At 46.9% G+C, this 24,778-nt stretch overlaps 1 protein-coding gene across 2 annotated transcripts; it reads right to left on the bottom strand.

The window, feature by feature from the left end:
- Positions 1-730: 730 nt before the first annotated feature.
- On the bottom strand, positions 731-24,393 carry LOC129558010 (prostaglandin E2 omega-hydroxylase CYP4F21-like). Of its 2 annotated transcripts, none has more exons than XM_055428748.2 (14): positions 24,351-24,393; positions 23,703-23,795; positions 18,593-18,791; positions 16,513-16,657; positions 13,672-13,725; positions 13,452-13,579; positions 7,569-7,690; positions 6,517-6,787; positions 5,545-5,611; positions 5,019-5,148; positions 2,392-2,525; positions 2,231-2,295; positions 2,003-2,085; positions 731-1,590 (listed from the first exon to the last, which is right to left on the bottom strand). In XM_055428748.2, exons 3-14 carry the CDS (start codon positions 18,788-18,790, stop codon positions 1,416-1,418), a joined length of 1,572 nt encoding a protein of 523 aa, XP_055284723.1. In that variant the 5' UTR covers position 18,791; positions 23,703-23,795; positions 24,351-24,393; the 3' UTR covers positions 731-1,415. The 2 variants fall into 2 exon arrangements, with proteins under 2 accessions (XP_055284723.1, XP_088695259.1); XM_088839133.1 differs by having other exon boundaries at positions 23,703-23,792; positions 24,351-24,389.
- Between the last annotated feature and the right edge of the window lie 385 nt (positions 24,394-24,778).

The raw sequence follows: 24,778 nt of genomic DNA, 5'->3' as shown, positions 1-24,778 counted from the left end.
TGGGACCAGATGCCATGATCTTAGTTTTCTGAATGTTGAGTTTTAAGCCAACTTTTTCACTCTCTTTCACTTTCATCAATAGGCTCTTTAGTTCTTTGCTTTCTGCCATAAGAGTGGAATCATCTGCATATCTGAGGTTATTGATATTTCTCCTGGCAATCTTGATTCCAGCTTAGAATATATTAAATATTTACTCATTTTATGATATAGGGTTTCTTTCTTAATTTGCAACCATTAAGTCCTCTGGCTCCTGAAAGAGTTTGAGACTAAGACTCTATCCCAGGACTCCCTGCAACCTGAGTAGGGGTAGTCCTGGGTCAACTGAAGGAAGTTGAGAGATGTAAGGAGGAAGTGCTGAAGGAAGTGGCCCCACTCCTGCCCCATCCACTTCCACCCACGTGGTCTCTACTTCCTAAAACATCCAGATGAAAATGAAGTCCTGGGTCATGACTCTGTGATAGGAAAAATCTTTTTTTTTCAGTTCCCAACTTCAGGTCAGCTTCACAGCAAGGCCCTTTAAAACTGCAATAGATGTAAATATGGGAATTTTGAAGTTGCTAAATCTTCTCTTTTTAAAATTTATTTATTTTAATTGGAGGCTAATTACTTTACATTATTGTATTGGTTTTGCCATACATTGATATGAATCTGCCCCGGGGGTACATGTGTTCCTCATCTTGAACTCCCCTCCCACCTCCCTCCCCATCCCATCACTCTGGTTCACCCCAGTACACCAGCCCCAAGCATCCTGTGTCATGCATCAAACCTGGACTGGCAATTCGTTTCACATATGATAATATACATGTTTCAATGCCATTCTCCCAAATCATCCCACCTTCGCCCTCTCCCACAGATTTGAAGCAGCAAGTTTTCACATGTCCCCAAATTTAAATATACCTATGATGACTTTAAAACATTTTAAATTTAAGAAAAGTGAGGAAATGTACCCTTATCAATTACTAATGCTTGCTACATAGTGAGTCGGTCATTTTGCATATGCTTGTTTATTCAGTCTCCCCAACATCCCAGTAAAGTGGCTACAATTATGTAATAAAGGAACTGAGAGGTAAACAATTTTCTTAAGCCAAACAACTAGTAAATGGCAGACTGGGACCGTGACCTTTACATTACCATGGCAGGGAGCAAATCCAAGGTTATCTGACCCTCTCTGCATCAAGCAGTTGGACTTCCCTAATGAGTAGTCTTACCCTTGGGATCCAATTTTCCCCCTGAGACGCCCCTCTAAAGGCCACTAGGTTTACAGCAACTCCCACCTGCCTGGAACCTAGCAGACCCCTTGTGCTCCTTGCTGTCTCTTGACGATACTGGGGCAGAGGTGACCATGAAGTTTGATTTCCAATCTGCCACGTGAGGTGTCTAGGGTCAGGGAGGATCCCAGGAGAGAAGGTGCTGGATCATTGCTGGGCTGCGCTCAGCGGCTCCACCCGCAGCCAGAGTCCACCCTCGGTGCGCAGGATCAGCTCTGGCTTCCGGCACGGCTCCTTGTCCGGCAGAATGCGGAAGCGCAGCAAGGTGAGCGCCAAGATCACTTTCATCTCAGTCATGGCGAATGACTGACCAATGCAGTTCCTGCAGGCAGGAGTGGTGGTTCTGACTACTCCCTGGACCTTTATCCCAGCCTCACCAAGCCAGAAATCTGGCCCACAACCCCCATCCCCATCTGCAGAGACAGAGAAGTCTAACAATGCCTGGGACCCACGACATGGGTTTGCATATCCCCTGGACCTGGTCAAGATTCCAGTTCTGAACACAGACGCGGGAAGGAAAGGGCTCTCAGCACGCTGCAAGCCCCTCCTTGGGCCCAACTCCATTCCCCAAACATTTATCTGACACCTCCAGGGCAGGGGAGGGAGGGAAAGCCAGAACTCTGACCATCTTCATTTTTCCCACCTCCCTGCCTGACAGTCATACCTGGAATCTCAGTCCCAGATGCTGCCACCCCCACCACCGCATTCCCACCTCAAATGCTCAATGTCCTCACCTGGGACCTGCTGAGAAGGGAATAAAAGCCAGAGGTGACCTCCCTTTGATGTTTTCTGAGTCGAAGCGGAAGGGGTCATAGACCTGGGGGCAAAACAAGACAGGGTTACTGGGTGGTATCTCCTGGGACGTCCATCCTTGGAGAGGCAGCCAGAACCCTGCGCCCTCCTTGGGTCCCCAAAGGGTAATGGACAAAGATGATGGAGATAGGGTGTGGGGGAGGCATCACCTCAGGATCTGACCACACAGATGGGTTGTGGTGGGTTCCAAAAATATCAATGAGGCAGATAACACCTGTGGAACAGGAGGGACCAGTCAGGATTAGGTCCTCACTGCCTTATTGGCCCCTGTTTCTGACCAGGAACCTCCTCCCCTAGTCATTGTGGGCACCTTTGGGGATGACCCGACCATCTGGGAGCACAATGTCCTGGGTACAGCGGCGGGAGATGCTGGTGACTGGGGGGTGCAACCGCAGACTCTCCTTGATGCACATGGTCAGGAAGGGCAACTGGGCCAGGTCGTCCCTACGGAAACCTCATGACAATTATCCAGGGAACAAAAACAGAGACACTCCTCAGCACTTCGACTGTTCCTTAAGATCTTTCTTCCTAAAACAAAATCACAGGTGGATAAAATATCTCCAAATTGATTAAGTCATATACACAAATATAGACAACTCTTTCTTTGACCGTCATGACTCAGTATGAGTTTTAAGAAAGAAAGAAGGAAGGAAGGAAGAAATGCAGGATCAAAAAAGTACTAGAAGGAACTTAGCCAGATATTTTTATGGTTTCTGAACAACTCACCTAAAAGTCAAACATAGAAACTTACAATTTTGTAAATATAAAGCATTTTTACGGCAAGACCACAAAATCAGAAGACAAATTAGAAGAAACACAAATTCAATGTTTGTGAAACAGATTCAATGTTTACTCGTATGTAACTGCAAGACTAGAGATGCTAGCTAATACACTTATGGGGAGAGGAGAGTAATGCCATTTGAAATGTGGGGTAAATATGTCATTTTTTTGCAGATAGTGATTTTATTTTTAGAAAACAAGTGAATTCACTGGAAAACTTTTATAAACATTGAAGACAAGATCCAGTGGGGGGGGGTGCTGAATTCTTTTTTTTAAATCCCCCCCTTTCTGTGTGGTGATTTAAATTCTTCATAGCTGATATAGTTAAATGGCTCAAAACTTCAAGACAAACCCCCTATGATCCAACAGCACTCACTTCCCCTCCTCAGTTTTCCTAGTGATTATTTTTTATGTATACTTCCAGAGGTACCTTTTTGCATTAAAAAAAAAAATATAGAGTAGCATACTAAATACCACACACACTGCTGTTCATTTCAAGTAACGTATACCAATATCTTATACATCTCTTGGAGTTTGTGTCAAAAACAGGGCCTTCCACACTCTGGGGCTAGAAAATAACTTTTCATGATCTATCCTACAGAGTTTAAGACTTCTTTATTTTTCATTTAAATCTTTGATTTAAATGTGGATGTTATTTTCTTATAAGGCACAAGAAGCAGGATGAATTAACGTTTCTCCATATACATCCCCAGTTGACCCAGAGCTTTTATTAAACAACCTTTATTTTCCCTAATGATAAGAGACTAAATATTTAGCATTTGCTGTTGTTTGCTATGGACAAAAAAGCTTTATCCATAAATTATTAGTTTTTCTATTAGAAATAGCAGTCAGTTATAAGAGGTAATAAAAGAAAAGATGATGGTGATGATACAAAGTGTGTGTGTGTGTGTGTGTGTGTGTGTGTGTGTGTGTGTTAGTATCTCAGTCGTGTTTGACTCTGAGACTCCATGGACTGTAGCTCGCCCACCTCCTCTGTCCTTGGGATTCTCCAGGCAAGAATACTGGAGTGGGTTGCCATTCCCATCTCCATGATATAAAGTATCTGAATTCAACTTATCAAGAAGTGTGAATGTGTATTATCCAAATAAACTTACAAATATGTTTCAATCCAGATAGACTATATGGTTTACCATAGCAACAAGGGTATCTAAGGGTTAATTTAACAACATGTGAGTATGATCTCTATGCTAAAATTTTAGGCTCCATTAAAAGCCTGGAGATTACTTGGATATCCAAAAATGGATATCCACTTCATGCTCTGGGCTACTGTGTATTAATATTATGCTTCCCATAGGTCAGTTATATTTTCACGACAACCACCTTTCTCCCTCCTTCCTTTCTCCCTCTCTTCTCCTTCCTCCTAGTTCTTAATTTATTCCCTGCTGTCCTCCTGACCTAATTGTATCTCAAATGCACCCAAATATCTACTAACCAATGTTCAGGGTCTCAGCTTAGGCACTTTTTTCCACCCTCGATTTTGTCCCTCTTAGACTAAACTCCAGGCCTGCACTGGAGTGTACACTGGAAGTGTCCTGACTTGAAATTATGTCTCCACCAGGCGGAAGGCAAAGACTGGGGGGCATCTGGGAATCCTGAATCTTCCTAAATCTCCAGGACAACAAAGAAGCTGGAAAGAATTGGAGATGGTATAGAACTGGGGATAGGGAGGCAGGGTGGCAGTGTTTACTAAATGGGGACTGGGTGGAGAAAGATGCAGGTGTCCCCGGACAAGAGTTGAATACTTTATTCCCTCGATGATCCTTCTGAATCCTGGACTAAATAATATGAGGAACTAGAGGGGAAGGAGATGAGGAAACACTTACAGAGTGAAGATGTTTGAAAACATGTGATTTCAGAGAGAAAATTAAGGGAGTGGAGGGGAAGTTCACTTACTGATTATGTGCCAAGTGTCATCATCTGTCCTCACACATTGTTGCAAATTATCTTAGAATCCAAATTTTTGTCCCAAGAGCCAGCTTGCCCTGCTATCCATGATGAGTCCTAGATCTTGCCTCTAGGCTCTGTTCCTATTCCCACTAAGTGAAAGAATCAACAAAAAGATTTTCTCTCTTCCCCAACCAGGGAGCAGAGCCAAGGAGAGGGGTTCAGAAAAAGACCATGAGGTCTTGAACTCACCATTCAATTTCTTTAGATTCACGGTCCCTCAGAAGGTCTTGCACCTCTTGTCGGCAGCGCTCCTGGTATTCTGGGTGCTTTGCAAGGTTGTACAGGATCCAGGAGAGACCACTGGCTGTGGTGTCATGGCCTGAGTAGCATCCAGAAAGACTTGGATCTCTGGGCTACTTCAGCACTAAAGGTGAACAGCACCCTCACAGTAAGGACCATGGAGGGATTGGTAGGGATGAGATAGCCCAAGGTCCACACACCAAGTCCCTGAGATAGAGAGACTCTGCTCTTTTCTTGTATTCTAAGTGTTTTGCAAGGTTGTGTAGGACTCACGCGAGGCCACTGGCTGTGGCATCATGGCCTGAGGGACATCCAGAACCGCTTGGGTCTCAGGGTTACGTCAGTACTAGAGCGTGGACAGCTCCCTTTCGTTAAGGCCCATGGGGAGGATGGGGAGGATGGGGAGGGATGGGGTAGTCCAGGGTCAATTCAGCAAGTTCCCTCCCTTTCTGTAGCCCCAAACTGGGACCCTCACCCTCAAACATGAAAGTATCAGCTTCAGCCCGGATATCTTCATCTGACAATCCCTTCCCATCTTCATCCTGCAGAGAAAGTAAGATCCCCAGAATCACATTAGTTCTGAGGACTCCTGAGTCTAATGTGAAACAATCTCTAAAACTGCATATAGGAACCCAATCCCAGCCTGAAGCCCTAGAAATCCTTTGCTCAGCCTGTAACTAGAGGCCATATTCCATAGGCCTCCTCCTTAATATCTTTCTCTACTGTGTTGTCCCTGGTGAGAGGAATCAGTGATCTGAAAATATTTTCATGTTTATACATGACAGGGGGTTTCTGCAAAAAGTTTCTGGCAACCTGGGTTACAACCTGGGTTATAAAACTATAGAACCTGTAGAATTTGCCTTCTCACCAGAGTATTTGTTTAAGCTCAGAATAATCTTTCTTTCAGTCCCTCTCTCCCTCTCTCCATCGGGATAAAGGGGCTGATGTATCAATTGCCCTGTAGTTCCAAATTTCAAAATCTGGAGATACTTGTACTGTGATCCAAGCATGGCTGATATACAAAAAAAGCATCATGGTGCCCTCATAGGCATTTGGGAATGGGGAGCCAGAGCTACAATTCTACTCAGGCTACTATTATGGCCATGAGAAATAAACGTGCTGCTCTGCTCCAGGATTCTGTATATATATATACATGTATACACACACATATATATATATATATTCTGTACATACATGTAGAGCCTACCTCAGTGGTAGACTGACATCAGTTTGCATTAGAGTCAAATCACAGGCCCTTCACAGTTTCAGACTTAGCAGTCCCCTACAGGCTATACTGCACATGATCATCTCTAAAACATCCCTGACCTATCCCTCCCTTCTACAAGCACCTTCCACAGCTCCCCAGGACCCTCTGCATCCCATTCAAATTGTTTGATCAGATCAAAGTCCCTTTTACCTCTTGAACTCAGATCCCAGAGGAACCCACCTTGGTCAGCAGAAGCACATCAATGAAGTCCAAAGTCTTGGTCTTCGCCTTGGCCTTAAGGAAGTCATCAATATTCTCCTTGGGGAGGGTGCGGCGCCGCTCCTGGATGACGGCATCTGTGAAGTCGTGCACTAGGCGGCAGGCCTTGCGAAAGCGCTGCCCATCTGAGGTGAGATAGTACAGGAAGTCCATGTACAGGAAGATCTGTTGGTTTCTTTTTGACACAAGCGCACTGAGCTCCAAGATGGCAGCAATATATTCGCTGGGCTTCCTGAGGAAGAGAGCATAAGGGAGGCAACAACTTAAAACCTGAAGCCCAGAATCCGGGGTCTACCTCCTTTCAGGAATCGAGGCTCCAAGAACAGATGACCCACAGATACAGTGTGGGGATGAGCGAGAAGATGTGACTCTTCTGACTCTTCTCAACCCACATCCTATCTCAGTGAGCTGCCTCCATGCCCCAGGCACCCAGAGCACAGCTTTGATACCAAGCTTCTCTCCTTTCTCTCTCACCCAGTATCTGCCCCTTCTCCTTCCCCATACTGTCCACTTTGCTCAGACCTTATCCTTTCCCAGCTGGTCAATGGCCCAGCCCCTTTCTTAGTCTCCTTACATCCAGTGTCAACACCATCCAGTGTCTACATGACTGTTGGATTCTCTTGAGTCAGATGTCCAAGCTCAACTTTAACCAAGACCTTCATGTGCTCAAACACTTTCCATAGCTCCCAGGAAACCTCAGATAAAGTTCATATCTTCTTAGCCTGACTTCAGAATTCCCTTAAGATATCACCTTCTCACTCCTCCAACCTTTTTTATATGGTGTCTCCTCACTGTTGCACATACTTTTCTCATCCTACCCTTCTGGTCTTTATCAAAGGGTTCTACTTACCTGAAAGGATAGCTCCTTCTCTTTCCATTTCCTGTCCTGGATTGTCTAGCTCTGAGCCACCTCCTCCAGGAAGGCCCTTCCAATTGCCCTGGTCAGTCCTCCCTCCTCCATCTACTACCTTGAGTCTATGTCTCATGTTCCCAGGCCCAGCGATGAAACTCACTCTTGGCAATTGCTGTCAAAACTGAAGACACATTTCTGCAGATTGTCCAGGGTCAGGAGGCTGATGTGTTCAAACATGTCCAGATGGGTGTGGCCCTCTGTGACCAGGTGCTCCCACTTGGCCTGGTCAGAGAAGAAGACAGAGCTGGGGCCCCTTCACAACCACCTGGGTGGACTACCCTAAGACCCTGCCTCTTGGTTCCAGGACCATCCCCAGGGAGCATCAGACTTGAGTGAAAGTGCAAGCTGTTACTTGTAGAACATGAAGTTCTCATTGCTGGAAGTCAAGAGACCTGGATTTAAATCCTGACTCAGCCACCTGCTCTCTATATATTCTTGATCAATTTATGACATGAATCCAATGCTCAATAAATCTTGCCTTCATCATCTTCCTTGTTAAAAGCTGATTAGGAAACTGCCCCCTATGTTGAGAAAAGTAGTCCTCCGTGGGCCCTGAGTATCCCTGCATATTCTTTTTTTTTCTATTTTATTTTATTTTTTTAATTTATTTATTTTAATTGGAGGCTAATTACTTTACATTATTGTATTGGTTTTGCCATACATTGACATGAATCTGCCCCAGGTGTACATATGTTCCCCATCTTGAACCCCCCTCCCACCTCCCTCCCCATCCCATCCCTCTGGTTCATCCCAGTACACCAGCCCTGAGCATCTTTAAAGTATTACTCAGCAATTAAAAAGAATACATTTGAATCAGTTCTAATGAGGTGGATGAAACTGGAGCCTAATATACAGAGTGAAGTCAGCCAGAAAGAAAAACACCAATACAGTATATTAACGCACATATATGGAATTTAGAAAGATGATAACAATAACCCTGCATATCCTTGCTTGGTATACTAAAAAAAATTGGAAGACCCTGATGTCCTTTACCTGGGCCATTTCTCAGAGTTGCGTTTGTAGTAAACAGCCTTCAGGAGTGAGGGAATGTGTCCTCCTGAGAAAGTATCAGGCTTGTTTCTAGTTCTATAAGTCATAGAGTCCCTAAACCTAGTATTTCTCCCCACTGTAATACAACACACTACACAGCAGGATCATGGAGAAAGCAAGAGAGTTCCAGAAAAATATCTATTTCTGCTTCATTGACTGTGCCAAAGCCTTTAACTGTGTGGATCACAATAAACTGTGGAAAATTCTGAAAGAGATGGGAATACCAGACCACCTGACCTGCCTCTTGAGAAACCTGTATGCAGGTCAGGAAGCAACAGTTAGAACTGGACATGGAACAACAGACTGGTTCCAAATAGGAAAAGGAGTACATCAAGGTTGTATATTGTCACCTTGCTTATTTAACTTATATGCAGAGTACATCATGAGGAACGCTGGGCTGGAAGAAGCACTAGCTGGAATCAAGATTGCCGGGAGAAATCTCAATAACCTCAGATATGCAGATGACACTACCCTTATGGCAGAAAGTGAAGAAGAACTAAAAAGCCTCTTGATGAAAGTGAAAGAGGAGAGTGAAAAGGTTGGCTTGAAGCTCAACATTCAGAAAACAAAGATCATGGCATCTGGTCCCATCACTTCATGGGAAATGGATGGGGAAACAGTGGAAACAGTGTCAGACTTTATTTTGGGGGGCTCCAAAATCACTGCAGATGCTGATTGCAGCCATGAAATTAAAAGATGCTTACTCCTTGGAAGGAAAGTTATGACCAACCTAGATAGCATATTAAAAAGCAGAGACATTACTTTGCCAACAAACGTCCGTCTAGTCAAGGCTGTGGTTTTTCCCGTGGTCATATGTGGATGTGAGAGTTGGACTGTGAAAAAAGCTGAGCACTGAAGAATTGATGCTTTTGAACTGTGGTGTTGGAGAAGACTCTTGAGAGTCCCTTGGACTGCAAGGAGATCCAACCAGTCCATTCTCAGGGAGATCAGTCCTGGGTATTCATTGGAAGGACTGATGCTAAAGCTGAAACTCCAATCCTTTGACCACCTCATGCGAAGAGTTGACTCACTGGAAAAGACTCTGATCCTGGAAAAGGTTGGGGGCGGGAGGAGAAGGGGACGACAGAGAGTGAGATGGCTGAATGGCATCACCGACTCGATGGACAAGAGTTTGAGTGAACTCCGGGAGTTGGTGACGGACAGGGAGGCCTGGCATGCTGTGATTCATGGGGTCGCAAAGAGTCGGACACGAATGAGCGACTGAACTGAACCGAACACAAGCAGGCACCAGTTGAAGCCCACCTGTGTCATCCTCATGGAATTTGATTACTTGGAGGAAGAATACAAACCAACAGGAAGCACATGCCATTTACTGAGCCAAAAGTAATAAATTATCCTTTGTCTGTGACTCAGGATTCTCGTGTCTAATGGCAGAATCCATGAAACAGTAACAAGCTCACTTGTCCGTTTGCAAGTATAGAAAAATCCCAAACACTTCATAAAATCCTTTACTTTAGTTCTTCAATTCCATATATATATATATAATCTCCTTTGCAATGTGATCTTTAAGTAGTTTATAATAAGAGGTGGAGCCTATTTAACCATCCTTTGATTCTGAGTTGGCCTTGGACCTGCTTTGGCCAATAATCTGAGAAAAATGATGACTAGGGTGCCCCATAGGCTTCCCTGATAGTTCACTTGGTAAAGAATCCACCTGCAATGCAGGAGACCCTAGTTCGATTCCTGGACCAGGAAGACCCACTGGAGAAAGAATAGGCTACCAGTTCCTGTACTCTTGGGCTTCCCTTGTGGCTCAGCTGGTAAAGAATCCACCTGCAGTGTGGGAGACCTGGGTTGGGAAGATCCCCTGGAGAAGGAAAAGGCTACCCATTTCAGTATTCTGGCCTAGAGAATTCCATGGACTGTATAATCCATGGGGGTCACAAGGAGTTGGGCACAACTGAGTGAATTTCACTTTCAGGGTACCCCAAACCAAGACCCCAAAAGACATTGCATTTCTGCATTGTCTGTTGTAACTTCTTTTTCAATTCTAATTTTATCAATTGAGTCGTCCCTCTTCTTTCCTGAGAAGTCCGGCTAATGGTTTATCAATTTTATTTATCTTCTCAAAGAAACACCTTTAGTTTTGTTGCTCTTTGGTACTTTTTTCTTCATTTCTTTTTTATTTCAGCTCCAATCTCTATAGTTTCTTTCCTTCCACTAACTTTGGGGGTTTGTTGTTCTTCCTTTCTATTTTCTTTAAGTGTAATGTTAGGTTGTTTATTTGATATTTTTCTTGTTTTTTAAGGTAGGCTTGTAAAGCAGTTCTTAGAACTATTTTTGCTGCATCCCATAGATTTTGAGTTGTCGTGTTTTCAATGTCATTGGTTTCTAGGTGTTTTTTTTTTTTATCGTGTTTGTGTTTTTTGCAGTTTTTTCCTATAATTGATATCTAAGCACATAGCTAGGGGTCAAAAAAAAATGCTTGATACAATTTCAATTTTCTTAAATTTACCAAGGCTTGATTTGTGATCAAGATGTAATCTATCCTGGGTCACATGTGCACTTGAGGAAAAAAAATATGTTCTGTCGCTTTTGGAAGGGTTGTCCTGTAGATATCAATTAGGTCCATCTGGTATAATGTGAAAACAACCCTCAGAATGGCAGAAAATAATTGCAAATAAAGAAACTGACAAAGGATTAATCTCCAAAATATACAAGCAGCCCATGCAGCTCAATATCAGAAAAACAAACAACACAATCAAAAAATGGGCAGAGGACCCCAAGAGAAATTTCTCCAAAAACACACAGACGGCCAATAAACACATGAAAAAGGTGCTCCGTATTGCTCATTGTTCAGTTCAGTTCAGTCGCTCAGTCGTGTCCAACTCTCTGCGACCCCATGAATCACAGCACGCCAGGCCTCCCTGTCCATCACCAACTCCCGGAGTTCACTCAAACTCATGTCCATCGAGTCAGTGATGCCATCCAGCCATCTCATTCTCTGCCGTCCCCGTCTCCTCCCACCCCCGATCCTTCCCAGCATCAGAGTTTTTTCCAGTGAGTCAACTCGTCGCATGAGGTGGCCAAAATATTGCAGTTTCAGCTTTAGCATCAGTCCTTCCAATGAACACCTAGGACTGATTTCCTTTAGAATGGACTGGTTGGATCTCCTTGCAGTCCAAGGGACTCTCAAGAGTCTTCTCCAACACAACAGTTCAAAAGCATCAATTCTTCGGCGATCAGCTTTCTTCACAGTCCAACTCTCATATCCATACATGACCACTCATTTGTTAGAGAAATGCAAATCAAAACTAAAGTGAGGCATCACCTCACCCCAGTTAGAGCTTCCATCATCAAAACTTTTCAAGCAATAAATGCTGGAGAGGATATGGAGTAAAGGAAATCCTCTTGCACTATTGGTGTGACTATAAATTGATACAGCCACTGTGGAGAGCAGTATGGAGATTTCTTTAAAAACCAGGAATACTAAGCAAATATCTTGAGAAAATCATAGTTGAAAATGTCACATATACCCTAATGTTCATTGCTGCACTATTTGCAATAACCAGGATATGAAAACAACCTAGATGACCATTGACAGATGAATGGATAAAGAAGTTGTGGTACATACATACATAGGTACAATGTACTTAGTCATCAAAAGGAACAAATGTGAATCAGTCGTACTGAGGTGGATGAATCTAGAGCCTGTTACACCGAGTGAAGTAAGTCTTATATTGGCCAAGAGAAAAACAAATATTTTGTTATATATATATATAATTTGCTTCCCTGGTCGCTCTAACATTAAAGAATCCACCTGAAATGCAAGGAGACCCAGGTTCAATCCCTGGGTCAGAGAGACCCCTGGAGAAGGGAATGGCAACCCACTCCAGTATTCTTGCCTGGAGAGTTCCATGGACAGAGGAACCTGTGGGTTACAGTCCATGGGGTCATAAAGAATGGGACATAACTGAGAGACTAACACTTTCACTTTTCATGGAATCTAGAAAAAATGGCACTGATGAACCTAATTGCAGGGCAGGAATGGAGATTCGGATATAGAGAACGGACTCTTGAACACAGCAGGGAGAAGAGGAGGTGAAACAAATTGAGAAAGTAACGTTGACATACATTACCATTTTGTGTAAAACAGATAGCTAGGTGGAAGCTGCTATATATGACTGATTAGCATTGTTGTATGGCAGAAACCGACACAACACTGTAAAGCGTTTAAACTCCAATTAAAAACTAAAATAAAAATAAAAGGGTATTTCAGTTTCTTCTCAGTCCATTGGAACATTGCTTCTGCCAGTGAACAAACCTGAAATGTCTTTTAGGGAGAGAATCGCATAAAAGGAAGTCCATTTGACCTGGGTGAAATGATCTGAGATCAGTTGAGAAGGGATAGGCTACCCACTCCGGTGTTCTTAGACTTCCCTGGTGGCTCAGCTGGTAAAGAATCTGCCTGCAATGCAGGACACCTGGGTTCAATCCCTGGGTTGGGAAGATCCCCTGGAGAAGGGAAAGGCTACCTATTCCAGTATTCGGGCCTGGAGAATTCCATGGACTGTATAGTCCATGTGATCACAAAGAGTCAGACACGACTGAGTGACTTTCACTTTCATGTTATTGTTTTTAAGTGACTTGTTACTCCAGAATAACTACTATACAACATTCATTATTTTCCTAAAATATGTCTCAAGATTCCAAGGCTTCTGTGAAGAAAAAGAGAAACTAACACATTCTGAGTACCTACTATGTGCCAGGAACATGGCTCCATTACATTATGTTGACCTCTTTGCAAAGCAAGGCTCACATTATACTTATTTATCAGCCAAGGAAACTCAGGTTCAGAAGGAAGAACAATGACCTCAAAGTCAACTGGAAGATCCAAAATTCCAGACAAGATTTTCCTGAGTCCCCGTTATCCTCAAGACTCCATCTGGGACCCTGGGTTCAAGAGACTCACGTGCATGATCTCTGCGCTCTCAGCGAAAATCTTCATATAGGGCTTCAGGATGTTGAAGTGGAAGGCGGGTGTCAGCATGCGACGGTGGCTGCTCCACTTGTCACCAGCACTCAGGAGGAGCCCATCCCCTAGCAGAGACAGCCACGGGGAGTGGGCAAAGGAAGACCTTTCCCTGGGTCCCCAAAGTCATCCCCAATCCCCATCACTCACAGTTACTCACCAAGCCAGGGTTTTAGAGTGCCATAGAACTGCATGTCCTTGGGTGCAATGGCAGCTGAAATGAATAAAGACAATCAGGGGCCAGGTAGATGGAGAGGAGAGGGACTTTTGATGGGGGGGTGGAGGCTCCCAGCCAGGAATCTGCATTCCCCTTCCAAGCCCAACACAGCAGAATGGGACCAAGAGCACAGGAAGCTGGGGGGGGAGAAGGGACCAGACCAGGCCACAGCACAGAGAAGAGCAAAGGCAGAGCCCATAGACACTCTCAATGTGCTTAGACACACCCACCCCAGAATGACACAACATGCCCCAACATCCCTTGACATAGCCTACAGAGTCCAGCACATTCTGACACGGAAGCAAAACCCAGCCCTCTATAAAACACCTTTACAGGGACCAAGGACACCACACCTTCCCCAGCACTAGGACCTCTCCTGAGACATCTGACATGGCCCCATGTGTTAACGTGCCCTGACATGGCCCCAACATGCATGACATAACCTGACATGATGCAATAACTCTGCCATGGACCTGAAGACCACCTGACCTGATCCAAGGATGCCCCGGGCAGGCTCTAGACAGGATTTGAATACAATGTCTTGATCTCACAGACATGAACCAAGTGGGATCCAGGCATACCTTCAGACCCAAAACAGGCAGGATTCACACAAGGTCGCAGGCATTTCTTAAAGTGACCCTGAGCCTCAGACCTGAGACAAACCCCACATGTGGCCCAGGAGTGATCAACAGGAGAACCAGACAATCTCTAACGACATTTCAGATAAGAACCAGAGAGACTCCTAGATGCCTCAAATGTCCTTGGCCACTGGTGAGCTCCAGACATGACTGAGAACATCTCTGAGCTCAGGTATAAAATATACTAGGTGGCACCAGGTATAACATACACCAGTTGTAACCAGAATCCACGTGGATACCTAAATGTGACCAGATGTAGCCATGCAGCAGACTGCACAGACATGACCGGAAGTCAGGCAGGTTGGAGTCTGCAGTGAGAAACAGTGGTACCCTTGCCACACACCCCCACTGTCTGCATCATGGTCAGCCGCCCAATTAGAGGCAACACAGACAATGACAGGGGACAAGCTGTGGCCAAGGATCTACCTGGAGCAAACAGCACAGGCTTGATGCAGGTGGAGTGGAAAATGTAGATGATCACATGCCAGGGCCCCACCCACCAGCAGCACACATCCCCATAGGTGCTGGCCAGGCCCTGTGTGTACAGGAGACCTTCCTCCCAGCTCTGAATCTGGAGAGAAACAAATAGGACCTAATTCACTCTCTTCTAGGCTGCCAGAGGGAAGGACCTGCAGGGCAGAGTCACGCCTGAAGCCATGAATCAATTTCAGCAGCTACCCTCATGCTTTCTCAGGCTCCTTCCCCCACACACTCCATAAAGGACAGTTGGATGTCCCTTTGGGTGCAGGGGTAGGAAGGGTCTTTCCCTGTGTGGAACCCAAACACCATGTTCAACTCAATTCTCTTCCACCCCCATATTCCAGATAAGGAAACTGAGGCTCTGAATATTGAAATGACTTGCCCACAGTCTCACAGATACTCTGCTTGACACATGAGGCCAGGTGTGCCTGAATCCAGGGTCTGAGTTCTTAACCCTTGAACTGCTCTGAGCCCTAAAACAATAGCTCAGGTAACCGTGTGCCTGCCAAGACATGCAATCAGACTCTCAGGAACATGGGAATTGGTCCTATGACCCAAGCCAGGCAAGTTAAAGGGAACCTTCAACTTTTTCTAAAACTGTTTTTAATGAGTTCACTTCTCTATGGGGGTTGAGCTTGGGGGATTCAATCTTACCAGGATAAGAGGGAAGCCATCACAGATGAGCACAGAACTAAATGATGAAAACAGATTTCTGATGACATTTTAAGACCCAGATCCAGCTGTCCTGAAGACATCTTCCTTGGAGTTTATAAACAATTGATACTTTTTCTTTGTATAGATCATACAGGGTTGAGTTTCCACCACTAATAGCTGAAAGAAACTTCAGCAGCCAGAGAGAACCAGGGCCCTTCCCAGAGTCACTCAGCATTCCAGTGTCAGAAACCAGGTCTCTGTCAGAAGCTGCCCATTCCTCTGCTTGCCTGGTCTGTCTGTGGATGGGAGGGGCACGGGACAAAATTAGGGAGCTAGGGTGGGATGGGGTGGCATCTCTTCAGGGAGATTCCTGGGCACTGGAGAAGGAAGGCCCTGAATTAGAAGTGGCTGAGCCACAGGATATGGTCAAGAAACCGACCCATTGGAGAGGTGGATGTCACAAAAATAGCAGCCCAGATCATGCACCAGACATAAATTTTCATTGCTGGGGATCTGGGGATGAGTGAGACTGCAGCAGACCTTCCAGGTTGCTTGGGATGCTATGAATACCCACTGCATCACTCTACCTTCTGCTTTCAAATATATCTGTTCATTGTTCCAGATCCAGTTCTTGCACCTCCTCTTCCAGAAAGCCTTCCAACATGCCCTGACAGAGGACCTTGCTTCTTCTTGGGTTGCCACAGCCCATCTCTCTCTGGCCAACTCCTGACCAACCACACCAGGTCAGGGATATCCTGTTCCAGATCTGAGTCCTGAGACTGGGGACATCTTTCAGCAGGGCACCAAAGTGGGGTATAGATAACAGTGTGAGGAAGAAGGAAACAGTGAAATAGGGGGTGACAAATATATGAAAGAAAGGAGGAAATGGCTGAGTGAGAAGAGGGGAGGAGGGGCCAGGGTCCTGTAGGGGCCACATCAAATGTTGGCAAAGAGGGGCTGGAATCCCTCAGATGTGTCATGGCACCCACCACCACAAGCTCTGCCTGGGTACCTGAGGCATTGGTGATGCTCCGGAGCATGTCAGGGTGGCAGAAGACAACCATGGGGATAGTGGGGCCAAACCAGATCAAATACCCATGGGGGTAGTTGGCCACCATCTGAGTGAAGTTGATCAGGCCCTGCTCCGTGGGGGGCACCTGCAAGCAAGGGAAGAGCCATCATTTCCCAGATGGAGCCACTGCAGTGGACAGTATGTCAGATTCTGTACAGATAGAGAGAATCCCTTCTTCCTCCTTCTCTGGGGGCAGAAGGGACCTGGAGCATCTCCAAGTCCCAAGGATGTACCCCAGGACACAGGGAAAATACAGGCTCTCTACCCATAGGGTGGCTGACCTTGGCTTGAGAAGTCAGATTTTTCATGTCCTGGGAGTGGTCCCAGTTCCAGGAGTGCCTACAGGAGGAGATCCTTATAGGGGAGGTTTGTGGGTGCAGGGTGGCCTCAGGACTTCTCCCTAGATTTTGGTCCCACATCCTTTCATAATCTGGATGGTCCACGTGGCCTCCAGTTCCTTGCATGGTAAAGGGTCTTCAGACCTGGGACATTCCAGCCCTGGTAGATCCCAAGGGACAGACATTAATCAGGAAAGCAACTCAGACCTACAAACCTCTATTGGCTAGGCTCTGTGCAGAGTGCATCCTGTCTGTCTATTCCTCTACAACCTAGGGATAAAACTTTCAATTGTGCCACTTTTATATGAAGAAACTGACACCATATGCAACCCAACAGGAAGAAGATGATGCTCCTGGAGAAGCGTCACCTCCATCAGGATGCTCCATCCAAGCTTGACAACGGTCCTCCAGGTGCTCCAGGCAGGTGAACATAAGTCACTTTTACTTTTGGGTTTTGTTCCCCTCTCCCCAAGGACCCCAGGTGAGGGTTCAGTGCACTTGGTGAGACTGGTCCAGAGAGACAGAGTGACTCAGCCAAGGTCACACAGCAAGAGGGGCCGCGGGAAGGAAAAGTGATCAAGACCAGACCACACAGCCAAGCCCTTGGAAGGAAGGGCAGAACTGCAGTAATTTTATAACATTCCTGTTACCTCCAGGGCTTGCAGAGACCATTTCTAGACCCAGACTCTCAGGAAATCTGCACAGCGAGCTTTGGAGTGCCCCCTGTTCTGGACTTCTGAACTTTGCCATAATAAACAGGAAAACTGCAGTTAAGTCCTCCCTCAAGTTGTACTTCTCATCCCAGACAGGAAAGAAAAAATGTTGTCATCTCTCAGCCGGACTGTTAGATGGGAAAAGCTGGGTACTCATTCCTTTGACCTTGACAGAAGAGGGTAATGGCAAGTTCACCACCTAGATAACCAAACATTTATTTCACATGCTTACAGTATGCCAGCCCTGGAGTACACACTGTAGTGTCTGCTCCCTAGAACTAACATCAAACTGGAAGGCAATTAATATATAATTGGACAAGTGACTGTTTAATTAATCATAAGCAGAACCAATTCAAAGATCAAAGTCTGGGGCACAAAGTTGGCAAGCACGGAGGATGGGGAGGTCTAAGAGGGCTTCTTAAAGAGGAAGTGAACTTTATCCAGGTTGGGCAATGAGCCCATTGGGATATCTTGGGAGGAGAGCAGGTAAGATTAGAGGAAGGGATCCTGGGAGAGAGAGGGTATGGGAAGCTGTGGTCCTATAGGTGGGGGTGGGGAGGTGATAGCCAATTCCTGTGGGACAGCTGTAACCCAGAATAAAAAGACATAGGAAATGGACCACAAGCAGATCAGAGCCTGAACAGCACCCTTGAGGAGACCTCAAGGTCACCATAGAGACTGGAAAGGCCAGAAGACCAGGCTCTGTGCAGCCCAGCCTCAGACGTACACTAATGTGTGGAAGTCAGGCAGGAAATGGACCTCAAAGCAGACTAGGGCTGGAAGGACAGAATGTGGGGAAGGTCTCGATGGCAGAGCAGAGGAACGAGTGAGTGAGGTAGAGGGGGCTCCCTGGCTTCCCTTGCTACTCTGCTGTCCTAGACCCCGCCCCCAAACCTGAGCCCCATTCCTGACCCTCAGAAAAGTCCATCCACCCCGATGCCACAGACCCATCCTGCTGCCTACACTCACCAGGTCCATGTGACCCAAGAACCAGTTACATTTTGGGGGCTGCAGGAAACATCGAAGGCGACGAGAGTTGTTGTAGAAGGTGTAGGTCCAGGCCAGGACATGGGCCAGGATCCAGGAGGCCCCGACCAGCAGCAGCAGCAGCCATGGGGAGGCTGCCACTGGCCCGAGTCCCAGCCAGGATAGGCTCAGCTCCAGCATCCTGTGGGGCAAACAGTGTGAAGGGTAAGCTCCTGAGGATGAAAGGAGGCAGTGATGGTGAGCTGTGAGGCAGAGATAAATACAGTGAAAAGAGCAAGGGAATGAGGGGCAGGGTGAGTGTTGGGGATGGGCGAGACAGGCTGAGAAATGGGCAGACATGGGCTCAAATAGGGAAAGGCAGGGTAAGAGGGAGAATCAGACCCAGAGAGAGACAGAAAGAAACACACACAGAATGTTTGTGTTTTAGTTACCTACTGACATCCACTCATCTCCCAGACCAGCTTGTTCCCTGGAGCCACCCTGCCTACAACAGTGGCCTCTCCCACCCCAGGCCAGGCCTCCCAGCCCCATGACCCCCAGCCTGTCACCTTCTGCCAAGAGCAGCTTGTCCTGCACAACTCCCCTCCTCCTCCTGGGAAGGCTTGGTCTGACCCTGACCCAGGAAAAAACTGCCAGGGTCCACACTAAGCCAGCCAATCCTTGCCGCCTGTTTACCTCCTCCCTACCTGGAGGCTGTCCAAATAAAGGGTGAGGCCTGTGAACAAGTTCAGGGTCACAGTTTGTACACTGGATGCTCAGGACTCATCACATCCCAAATGGGCAAATTGTGGGGCTGGTAACGATGACTCTGGGGTCCCAGGTGTGCAGCCACACCTGCTGCTCTAAGCACAGTGTAGCAGATAAAAGCATGAACATTCAGGTATCACGCAAGCTGGGCCTAGCTCAGCTTTGTCTGAAGCCATTTCCAGGTCTCTTATCCACGCCTGGGCCTGGAGGGTGTCATGTAACATTTCTTGGCGCAGAAACAGGGAGCTCGGAGACCTGAACTCTCTGACATCCTGGTGACAGAGCCTGGCAAGAATTCAAGTCCTGCCTCTCAGCAGCCCAGGGCCTGGGTTGAGACGTGACTGCTGGAATCAGGAGCAGAGAAACACACCCAGCTGAGAATTACAAGGGAATAAAGGACTCAGTTGGAAGAGGGCATCTTGAGACATGAAGGGTAAGGCTGCAAGGGACCTGAGAGAATAGTATGCACACAGAAAAGCCAGAGCTGGGAGTGGAGTTCTGACCCACCCTCATTCATACTGTGGGCTTTGAAGACCCTCTCTGGTCTCAATCTTCCTATCTGGGAAATGGGATGTTGGATGAGACCCTGAAATAAGGTTTGCATAAAGGAAACAACTCTGTGCGACAGCTGTATATGAGGAGTGCATACTGTGTACTGGGTCCCTCAAAAAGCATGCCTACAGTGTGTCAGGAGCTCTATATAATCCCACTGTGTGCGGGATGTTCTTACAGCAAAGTAATGCATCACCTTCCCCTCAGGGCTCTGGGCCAGCACCCTGGGGTCAGCAGAGGGGCCCACGTGATGGCAGAAGGGAAGATACCTGTTTGACAAAAGAGCAAACTGAAGTTCATAGAGGTGAAGCTCAACCTAAGTTGCAAAGCTGGAAAGAAGCCAGATCTGTCATACCAGCAAGCCCAAGCCTTTCTCCTCTGCTATATCATTCCACTCCCATTCATAAGGGATGACGCCCTACTAATCTGGGGGTAGTTATAATGGTGGATTCTCAGCAACTATGGTCACCCCAGTGGGGAGATATCTTGAGGTCCTCGTATCATCACGTGGATCATCTTCCCACATCCAGGATGAACCATCCAGTGGATCTGGTGTCCCCTCCTGGGTCCTTCCTTGATCCTGTCCAGAATTGTCCTGTGGTGTGGTGTGTTCTCAGATGACAGAGAACTTGAAGGATGGAGCTCCTGGCAAAGAAACTGAGCAGGAGAGTCAGGAGAAGGACTGTCCTGAAACTGGTGGAATGCTAGGGAGACTCCAAATGTCCTTCCCCTCAACAATGGCTGGGGGATTCAGGTGGAGGATCCTAATGTTCTCAGGGGTGTAGGGTGCATCCTTTCCCAAGAATGACCTTCTCCTTCACAGGGGTAGACTTTGCCTCCTGGCAGGTCCATTCACTACAGGGTTAAAATGGCAAGGCCAGAATATGATAAACCATCAGTGACATCATACACATAGAAGGAGCCCCAGTGCCTAGAGGGGTTCAACTCACTGCAGACCAACTATGGGCCAGGAATAAGCAGGAAGCGTAGAGCAGGAATGGCAACCACCCATCCAGCATTTGCCAACAGGGGCCACTGAAACTGTTTGAAGCCTTCTCGTGTATAAACTTTTTGTGTGTGCTTTCATTTTAGAGTTGAGGAAATGGAGACTGAAAATTATGTGAGTGACTCGCCCAAAGTCACACATTTGATAGAAAGAGGCTGTGACCCAGGCCTCACGCTGAGTAGCCTGAACCACGAAGCTCTCCCTCTTCCCTGTATGTAAATGGGCATTCCATTAGCATCACCTCTCATGGAAAATGGTAGGGATCACTAAAAGAGACAATGCTTGTAGAAAACATAAGACAGAGGAAGGGGTCAGTAAATGCAAGTCACTGTTTGTCATTGTTGTTGTTATTGATGTGATCTTCCAACAGCCTTGGAAGATCAAGTTCATGAGCCCAGTTTTACAGAAGAGGAGCTGGAGATTCAGAGGCATGAAATGACTGGTTCCAGCCCCCCAGTAAGTTAGGTAAATAGGACTGTACAGGTGACAGCACAGCCTGACACATAATAATGCTCATTATAAAGCTGGAAAAGAGAGAAAGGTTTGCATCGGGCAATTCTAAGCCTAGGCTGCTGAAAGTGTGGTCCTCAAACTGACATCCCACCATGTCACCCGAGAGTTTGAAAGTAAATACAGAAACCCCCATGTGGAAACACAGACTCAGAACTGCATCTAAATAGATATCCAGGGGAACTCTGTCCACTGCTTCAAGTTTTAGGAAGTGTTGCCATAAGACTCCTGAGTCTGGATTCTGAAAAGGGTACAGGGAGAAGTTTCTTCCTTCATCCCGCTAATTCTAATTTTCAGTTATAATATAAAGAGAAAAATCTATACCTACAGAGCTGTTCATACAACCATGATTGTTACCGTGCTGGTCACTATTTCAGGCACAGGGATGCAGCAGTGAGCACTGCAGACATCTTCCCTGCTGTCAAGGGGCTAACATATTGTGAGGAGATGGACAATGATTGAATGAATCACCAAGGATGTGTGGTGAGTGATGTGCCCAGAGAACATCCTACCTTAGTCAAAGGGTGAAGGTGGGCAGAGACCTGAATGAGGAGCAACAGCCTCCAAGAACAGACATTGGGTGGAACATCCAGGCTGCACAAAAGGGCAAGTGGGTGTTGTCCTTTGACCTTTGTGCTAAAATTTGATATCATGTGATTGACCTTTGTCATCTGGTCCCATTACTTCATGGCAAATAGATAGGGAAAAGGTAGAAGCAATGACAGGTTTTATTTTCTTGGCCTCCAAAATCACTGTGGACTGTGACTGCAGCCATGAAATTAAGATTAAAATTATCTACAAGCCTAGATAGCATATTAAAAAGTAGAGATACCACTTTACTGACAAAGGTTTGTATAGTCAAAGCTATGGTTTTTCCAGTAACCATTTATGGATGTAAGCATTGGACCATAAAGAAGGCTGAGCACCAAAAAATTGATGCTTTTGAACTATGGTGCTGGAGAAGACTGTTGAGATTCCCTTGGACAGCTAGGAGATCAAACCAGTCAATCCTAAAGGAAATCAATCCTATAGAGTCATTGGAAGAATTGTGGCTGAAGCTCCAATACTTTGACCACCTTATGCAATAAGACTTGTTGGAAAAGACCCTGATGCTGGGAAAGATTGAAGCAAAAAGAGAAGGGGGCTGCACAGTATGAGATAGTTAGATAGCATTACTGACTCAATGGACATGGATTTGAGCAAACTCCCGGAGATAGTGGAGGACAGAGGAGCCTGGAATGCTGCAATCCATGGAGCTGCAGGGAGTCAGACATGATTTAGCTATGGAACAACAATAAATTGATCCTTATGAAGGGCAACATGCAGAGCAAATTCTAGCCCCATATTGAAGCTCTAAGCGGGTATCTAACTTTCCGTAGCCAGGACCAAATACTCAAGCCACAGCAGGTCTCTGCAGCCATCAAAAGGACAGGGTTTACTGGCCTGACTCCCCTGACCCCTGGATCAGGTGGTAGAAGGGAAAGGGGAGGCAGCACAGGAAGCAGGCAGACTCAGGAGAAAGAATTCTGTGCAGAACCTGAGGAGGCTGGAGCATTCCCAATGGTTTTTCATCAAATACAAAACATCTCAGCTGCCAAGTCTGGCTTATGAAATGTCCCCCGGGCTGTGTTGAAAACACTTCACCCACTGTGCCTTCTCCAGGGGTTCTTCCGCCCTTATCCAGAGCCGTTCAGTGGGCAAGTCTGTATCAATCAACTATTCTGGTCACTTGGTGTCACCCCTCTGAACCACTTTCTTCATATGTGTTAAATAGGCTGATAGAATGTCACAGAGATTTGCAAACATCGTATTAAACATAGACAAAGAGAGTAGGGGAAAGTATGTTTCAAAAATGGTATGTGAGGAAAGGTGGTGTTCTGCGAGAAGCCCGTGGAGCCGGCCCTGGAGCTGCCCCGCGCCACCGAGGGCAGGCTGCCTGAGGCGGGGCGCCGTGAGGGCGGGGGCGGGCGGCACCTCCCGGGGCCGCTGCTCTGGGGCTGCACAGCCGCGAGCCGGCCGGCGGGTGTGCCTGTGGATCCACTCCGTGGCTGTGGGCAGGTCGGTTTCGGTGGCTTCCTGCAAGTGGGGGTCGCCACCACTTCCTCAGCGCCCCCAGCCGCCCCACATCCTCAAAGCCTCTGCGCGCGCTCGGGCTGCGCGGTGGGCGACTCGCCCCAGTGACGCGCGGAGAAACCGGGAGACGGGCTGCTGGAGCTCAGGAGGATGGACTGAGGCAAGTTCTGGAAGAGATGAAAGCTTTATAGGAGCAAAACCTACCTGATGTGTAAGTTGGGTGACACCTGCAGAGGCCTCGCTCCCAGCCCTTCAAACCGTAGTTCCTGGTGTGAACCTGTTTGGCCGACGCTCCTGCTTGGAGGAGAGAGGACGTGTGGGTAGACGCTGCACTGGACACCTTTAGTGCAAGATGGCAAGGAGCCCTGTGAGCCCCATTACCCGGAGCAGCTGCGCCTTTCTCTCCTCCCAGAGCGCTCCAACTCCACCCTCGCCCTGCTGAGGAAAGCCCTGTGGAGCAGCCCCGCCCGCGACCTATTGGAGAACATGGACTGTACCGCAGGGCTCCCCCCTTTCAGTTCCTTTGCTTCTCAACACAACTCATTCCATTGGCAGAGCGACACTGGGCAGAAGGACCCTTTCGGGGCTTGGGCTTCCCTGGTGGCTCAGAGGTTAAAGCATCTGCCTCCAATGCGGGAGACCCGGGTTCGATCCCTGGGTCGGGAAGATCCCCTGGAGAAGGAAACGGTAACCCACTCCAGTATTCTTGCCTGGAGAATCCCATGGACGGAGAAGCCTGGTAGGCTACAGTCCACGGGGTCGCAAAGAGTCGGACACGACTGAGCGACGGAACGGAACGGAACGGAACAGCTTTACTTATGTATCAAAGGCCGAGTTAGGAGGAGATCCTACCCAGGAGAGGAAAAGTCCCTTCAGAAGCAGCAGGGACAAGGTTTCCTGCCGTCCTGCACCTGCTGGTGTGGAACAACTGACCTGCTCTCAACACACAGCCCCAGGTGAAGTCCTGGGCGAGGGGGAAACACCTGTATGTTTACTGTGAGATATTTAATAAGCACTGTGTCTCTCTGATCGCAATAACCTGTCTGTGCCTTCAGGATAAAAGGAATGAATACTGGAAGTCCAGCCAAAAGAAAGAGTGTCTCAAAGAGGTGAGTGACAGTGAACGCCAAGAGGAAGGAGAAATTCAGACAAACAAGGACTGAAAAGGTGTGGCTTTGATTCAGCGACGTGGAAGTCATCAGTGACATGGGAGCAGTTTTGAGGGAAAGAAAGGGAAGACAGTCTAGAGTTGCTAGAGATACAGGCAAACCTTTCAAGAA

The sequence above is a fragment of the Moschus berezovskii genome, chromosome 8, assembly GCF_049115385.1.
Source record: "Moschus berezovskii isolate FMDL1 chromosome 8, NW_MosBer_1.0, whole genome shotgun sequence".
NCBI lineage: Eukaryota > Metazoa > Chordata > Mammalia > Artiodactyla > Moschidae > Moschus > Moschus berezovskii.
Note: the sequence above shows the minus strand (reverse complement) of the source record. Positions and strands in the feature narration are given on the sequence as shown.

What these genes read in the sequence shown, in the direction of transcription:
- LOC129558010 (XM_055428748.2), bottom strand. Translation starts at nt 18,790, where the DNA reads ATGCTGGAGCTGAGCCTATCCTGGCTGGGACTCGGGCCAGTGGCAGCC. An exon ending in CACTCTAAAACCCTGGCTTG is followed by an intron (nt 13,580 to 13,671) that starts GTGAGTAACTGT and finishes TGTCTCTGCTAG; the next exon opens with GGGATGGGCTCCTCCTGAGT. An exon ending in CCCTTCTCAGCAGGTCCCAG is followed by an intron (nt 1,591 to 2,002) that starts GTGAGGACATTG and finishes TCCTGCCTGCAG; the next exon opens with GAACTGCATTGGTCAGTCAT.